This window comes from Juglans microcarpa x Juglans regia, chromosome 2D (assembly GCF_004785595.1).
Source record: "Juglans microcarpa x Juglans regia isolate MS1-56 chromosome 2D, Jm3101_v1.0, whole genome shotgun sequence".
Classification (NCBI taxonomy): domain Eukaryota; kingdom Viridiplantae; phylum Streptophyta; class Magnoliopsida; order Fagales; family Juglandaceae; genus Juglans; species Juglans microcarpa x Juglans regia.
In genome coordinates, this window is record NC_054596.1 from 486,998 (window position 1) to 493,664 (window position 6,667).

Here is a 6,667-nt window from a genome sequence, read left to right on the forward strand (position 1 = left end):
TTTTATAGTAACAGCATTTAACATCGTTAGAGCTACAAATGGAGGACCACGAATTGTAACTTTTGGGAGATGGAAATGAGCAATTTATGTACAATGCAAATGTAATTTATGTGGTAACCTCCACGCCTAAGAATTTTAGATAAAATACAAAAACAAAAAACAATTCGGTGTGTAGTAGTGTAAGAGCCAGGGACTAGTGCTGAATCAACTCTGGAATAAGCTTGAGGAGAAATGCAAGCTCCCGCTCCGAGAACTGAGGCTTCGCTGCTGCCTGCAACTTCCCATCCTCTTCACCAGCCTTGGATGGCTTTATCATCTCGGAAACTGCTTCAGTGATCTCTCTGACTAGATCGACTATCACACCGTCGATTCCCATTAGATGTTGCACGTAAACTGCTTCAGGCACGTTACTGCCACAATTTCATAATATAATCAATCTTAAAAACCAATTCCATCTCATATAAAATTCAAATCCACACACGCCATGGCTATGACGCATATTCATACTGAGGCTCATTAGCAAATCTTCCATCCTAAAATTCGTGTTGAGAAGTGAAATGTATATATATATATATATTTAACAAATTGGGTATTGAAAAAAGTTATAATATTCTTTTGTAGAAAAAGAAACCAAAATCCAACAAGGCTGCTTCATTGAAATACCAAGCAATGACCAAATCAAAGTACTCGGGAGTAAAATGGACATTGGCTGGCTGTATATGACTTTGCATCACAATAGCTGAATTTTCAAGCAAGAATATGGCCAAGGTCTATCAAATTTCCTAAGGAAGAGCTTCCATGAAGTAATTGAGATATACTGGAACGCGAAAGCTTACTTCAATTTGCCGTATGTAAGGAATGAAAGATTGGCCTCCTTGGACTTGGTCACTGCCCCTGGATTTCTAAAAACTCCCTTAACCTCTGAGACAATTCCTTGCAAACCGCCCTCCAAACACAGCTTTATGGCCTCCTCCAAGGAGTTCCTCCTCACATCGTAGTAAATCTCGGTACCCCCATTTGTCAAAAAGAAGACCTGGTACCATTTATAACGACAATCACCACTTGCTAAAGACCCCCCATGTCCCCAATAATAATAAAAGAAAATTATAAATAACAAAGAGTGCTTACAGGGAAGGTGCTCTGTAATTTTCTAACGATAAGTGCCGCATCTGGCTGGAAGCTCGAGAACAGAATGGCTCGATCTTTAGCGTGCTCAAACACCACCTGTCGTTCCACAGAATCCACATAATGTTTTTAGAACCGAATTCAGCTAAAAAGAGGGGGAGGGGGGGTAATAAAAGAATTGTTCGAAGTAATAGAACCTGCAAAATGGTTTGGATGACATGGATGAGATAATCTGGCTGGTAGACGATGTGATCATCGAATTTCAACTCAATATTGAAGCCCAACGAGGGTTCCACTTGCTGAAATGCCTCTTGAAGGGTACAAAGAGGGTCATCCGTGTCAACATCCCACTTCAGAATTTTGCCATCTTTGGTTTTTCTCAGCAGGGTGTTTCCCTCCTTTCCGGGCTCACTTTGGGGACCATAACAAAGGAATTCTGCAAGAGAAAGTTCTGTAACCCTTCTCTCAAACACAGTACCCTGAAATGAAATTTTCCAGAATCATATATAAAATTTTAAAAAAAACAGAGAGAGAGAGAGAGAGAGAGAGAGAGAGAAGCTCCAAAATTAAACGTAGAATATTTATAGTAAAAAAGGAGAGACGTTGCAGAAAAGATTGAAATATGACAGAGAAAGGCGAGAGGAGCTTACGTTCTTTTCAGAGAGAATCACGTCGTCGTGGAAAATGACTGGGCAGCCATCTTTAGTCACCTACAAAAACCACCACATTTTGATTTTTTTTTTTTTTTTTCAAAAACTTCGCCGTCTCAAGCTGATCTATGCCTCATTCATCTGCAAACTTCTATTTCTCCTTTTTAAATAATTTCTCTTTTTTTTAAAAAAAAAAAAAGAAAAAAGAAGCAAACAAACAAACAAACAAACAAATACACACATCAGCACCCCCATAAAATAAACCGAAAATCCGAGTTTGTGAAGAGCATATATTGTTTCCCTAAATTAAGTTTTCCAAGATTAATAAAGAACTTCCGGACATATTGTAAATTTTGTATTAATACCGTCTTAGGTTAAAAAAAAATCTAGATTAAAGTAAAAGTACGTAGAAAACTTCAATATTGCTTTCCTAAATTAAAATTTTCAAGATTAATAAAGAATATGCGGACATATGGTAAATTTGGCCTTTTCTTGACATTTTAGTAAAGATCGCATCTTTTATAAAAACAAAAAAAGAAAAAGAAAAAATAATCAATTATATAAAAATAACTTCACATAAATTTATAAAATAAACTAATTGGATTTGTTATATTAAATAAAAATGATCTCTATTATAAATTAAATTAAATAGTTAAATAAAATAACATCATTTTCTATATTTATATTTATGTAATTTTACGAGGACAAAGACTTTTCTCGCAAAGAAAGAATGTAATCCGTACGTAAAAAAACTTTTGATTAGAGAAAAAAAGTAGGTAGAAAATTTAACGTTTGGTGGCATCCTGGTGAGTATAGACAGTTATCCGTTTACGCGGCGAGTCTGAAGTACAAAGACCGACAAATCATACGTGCCCTCGAAGTTTCCGTATAAATTCCAGAATAGAACAAATAGACTCGCAGACGCATCGAGAACAAAAAGAAAACAAGACTGACCTGGACGTCGAATTCGATGAAATCAAGAGGGAAACTGGAGGCAGCGTTGAAGGACGCGATCGAGTTCTCTTTTATGGCTCTCATTCTTTTATCGGAAGACTGCAAGACGTTCATGCCGTGGCCCCTGTGCCCTATCACCAAAAATTTGGGTATCCTGTACGCATTACCCCTCCCCATATCCACACCTTTTCCATTATTAAAACCACACAGATCAGATAAATAAGAAAAGTCTCGCAATGAAGAATATAGACATTTAATCTTGAGCCCTCCGGTCCTACCATATTAAAAGATTTAAAAAAAAAAAGGGCACAAACGTTCAGATAACAAGAATGATGGTGTTGATCACGTACCTTTGGGGAAGCGGGTGGAATAGAGAGACAGAGAGGCATTGTCGGGGACCTGGTCGAGATTTGGGACGTCGGAGACATGAACGGCTTTGAGAGCCATCTGTTTATGCAAAAGGAACGTAGACGGGCCGGGAGAGAGAAACACAGAGGCAGAGAAACGAGAAAGAGGGTTTTAATGGAGGAGGGGAGAAACGAGGATTATTGTGTTTAGAAGAATGATTCTTGGTGGAATAAGGGGTTCGAGGATGCGTATTTATTTGTGAGAGTGGTGGCGACGGAACGGGATCTACTCAGTATATTCCCACAGCTCGTCATAATATGCCTCGGATATTCTCCGGTCTTTATAAACGTCGGTTTGTCCAATCACAAGTTATTCCAGAGAGAAAAACTTCCCACAGGTATACCCGTTTTTCTCCAAATAATAGACTCCAATTATAACCTGCCACGTAGACCTCACACCTAAACTATTCTGTAATACAGTTCAGAGGAAACATTTCTTCTTCCCCCATTACCCCCCCCCCCCCCCCAGGGAAACATTTATTTTCCCCCACCAAGCGATTATCTTTCCTCCCATTCTCTGCGCCCCTCACTCTCTCTCTGAAACATTTCTTCAAATATCCTATTTCAGTTCTGCATATCCTCTGAGTTGAGATTATATGCTCTGTTATTTGTTATGGATTTTTGTGGACATGATCATGCACCCATCTGTAAATGGAGTAGACAATGAGCACATGGAAACACAAAAAAATCGTGGTGACCGTTTGGTAAATAATCAGTTCAATAAAAATCATAGTATTGATAGCTTCTTAGTGACCGTTCGGTGAAACAGTTTTCTGGCTTACAAATTTATGTTTTTCTTCTTGTTTATTTATATCGTTTTAGCTAGATTGTGTTGGATCTGGATATTTATCGATCAATGCGATATTTATGGGTTTTTGCTGATAAAAAACAAAAAGAGAGGAAACAAACATGGGAGACCTAATGCATTGGCAGTTCATTATTGAGAAGAAATATTTCAAAGAGAGAGAGAGAGAGAGAATGTGGGGGAAGAAGAAAGAGAACTGGGAGGGGGGATTTCTGTAATTTGCTATTTTGCCCTTGCTATGTGCGGCCAGATTTAGATTTAGATTATGTGTTTAGCTGAAGTGTCATTTTCTTATTGGTGTCCGATAAACCCCTTCTATAGGATATACCTGCCCAAAGAGGAACTGTATTCCAGAAGTTGATCAACGTCCCGTTATACTTGACGGGTCACGGGCCCTCAATTTTTTTTTTTTTTTTTTAAGGTTTCCTTATTGGCCTAGAGGATTGCTTGAATGCGGACATGGTTCGCGATTGAATTCGTAGGATTCGAACACGTGGCTACATAAGGAAATTTAAAAAATAAAAAACAAATAAAAAAATTTAGTGGAGGTGGTTGTAGGCTTGTAGCCTTCTTGGCGTAGGTGGTGGGCGGAGCTGTAGCTGATGCAAAGCCACGGTGGGGTTATGATCTTATCTAAAGAGGTGGGTTTTCTGACCAAAATGAAAATAAAAACAAAGGGACAAATCCCAGTCAGTCCCACACCGTGTCGTGCATGATTGGTCTAAGCATATCTGATATAATAATAATAAAAATAATAATTTTAAAAATAGACATGGAATAGTTGGTTCCAACTTCCAGCAACAAAATGTTATGATGATCTGGTTTCGTTATATATTATAATAAAGGATGATGATGCTGGTTGAGGTTCCCATCCACGAGAGAGAGAGAGGCTAGAAATTGAACCGGCCAGCTCACCTTCAGGTTCAGCCATAAGACGAACAAACAAAGATAATATTTTTTTACAAAAAATATATATTTATTTATCAAATAATTATAAAAAAATAATAAAGAAATGTTCAATTATTTGATAACATGTAAAGAAATGTATGAAACAACGATGATATAATATATAATATCAATGTATAATTGTGTGTATTACGGAAGTAATAATATTATTATGTAGAAAGGAGCTAATTTTTTTAAATTTAAAAATAAAAATAATATTAAAAAAATATATTTTAATAATATTTTATTTAATTTTTAACTTTTATCTTAATTCATCTCATTTTATCTGTAAAAATAAACAAGACCTAAGTATTAATTGTAGTAGACAGATGGAGCACGATCCTAATTAAGCATGATCCAAAGGAAGGCCATGAACAAATGCTTACTTTATGCTTAATTTGTCGGTCGTAATTGTGATTGTGGCCTAGCTGCTTATATGTTAATATAATCACCGCTAGTTACTGTAAGATGATATAAAAAATGATAATATATACAGATTTTTTTATTATATTAATGTTTATAAGCTGATTGTAAATATCATTTAACAAACTTTTTTTTTTTTGGTCTTTTAAGAAAAAAATGTTATCCGATAGAGAAAGCAAAAGAGGAGGAGGGGGAGTGGGACACACAACAGAATCACAATTATATATTATCTTTCTTTCACGTGATGGTGATTTGTTTTCTAATCTTTAACACAATTGTTATTTATATCCTTTCTTATCCAAAATTCAATTTACTTTACTTGAAGTTGGGCTCTCCTCCCAAACTCCTTAATTCTACCCATCAGCACCAATTATAACTAAAACATCCATCACATACTTAAGCCCAACACGAGGACTTGAGAGCCCAGACCATAACATACTAACGTGAACGTACATGTTTGTGACTGGGCCACTGGCCCAATTAAAATATCTTTTATTTTTCTTTTTTACATCAGTTTCCTTGCATAATTAATATCTACTGTATTTGTGGGCCGTCCTCCTCGTTGCATAATTAAAATACCGATAGTAAGAAGAAAAGGCACGTGCCATTAATGAAATGGAGTAGACCTGTGAACATTGGTTATGTTAGGTAGAGGCAGAGGGCCCACCTACCTAGCTAGCACAAACTGCATGTTACCATTCCAATGCTGTCTACACTTTTTGATTCCCTCGCCTACTGACTCTTTTATAAAATGGGCCAGGCCCAACATACAAAACATTGGACAGCTACGATTGCAGATCGGCCTCATTTGTTCATCAACAACCATTTCACTTAACGGCTACTTTTCATTCAAATATATAGTTGAAAAAACCCCCAAGCCTCTCTCCCTAGTCCGTAGGGGGGAGTCGATTTAATAACGAACCGTTAGAGGAGAGAAAGAACTGAGAGAAGAGAAATTAACCCAACTACCCCCAATAAAAAATAAAAAATAAAAAAAAGAGAGAGGAGGAGGGAGGCTAATAAATGAAAGGAAGAAGATGAGAGGAAGGAAAGAGAGGCTCTCTCTCTCTGTCTCTATGTGCGCGTGTATGTGAAAGAGGATAGCATTAATGGCGAAGACAGGACCATTAAATATTTCTGAGGGCACCTTAATTACTAACCTTTATCGCTGAAATTGTCCGTTCGCCCTCTTCAGACTGCCTTCATTGCTACCCCCATCTGCCCCCCAACTCTACCCTCACTTTTTCTCTCCCTCTCTTATCTTCTGCAACCCACTCCCCCAGATCTCATTTATTGCGCGCTCTCTCTCTCTCTCTCTCTCTCTCTCTCTCTCTCTGTGGGTCTCTGTGTGCAGTAAA

General features: G+C 37.2%; 1 protein-coding gene across 1 annotated transcript; it reads right to left on the reverse strand.

Moving 5' to 3' along the window:
- Positions 1-65: 65 nt before the first annotated feature.
- LOC121249560 (glycerophosphodiester phosphodiesterase GDPD1, chloroplastic-like) lies at positions 66-3,298 on the reverse strand. Its single transcript, XM_041148274.1, has 7 exons — positions 3,080-3,298; positions 2,730-2,914; positions 1,776-1,835; positions 1,323-1,604; positions 1,129-1,224; positions 837-1,033; positions 66-410 (listed from the first exon to the last, which is right to left on the reverse strand). The coding sequence occupies exons 1-7, from the start codon at positions 3,174-3,176 to the stop codon at positions 194-196; spliced, it is 1,134 nt and encodes a 377-aa protein (XP_041004208.1). The 5' UTR covers positions 3,177-3,298; the 3' UTR covers positions 66-193.
- Between the last annotated feature and the right edge of the window lie 3,369 nt (positions 3,299-6,667).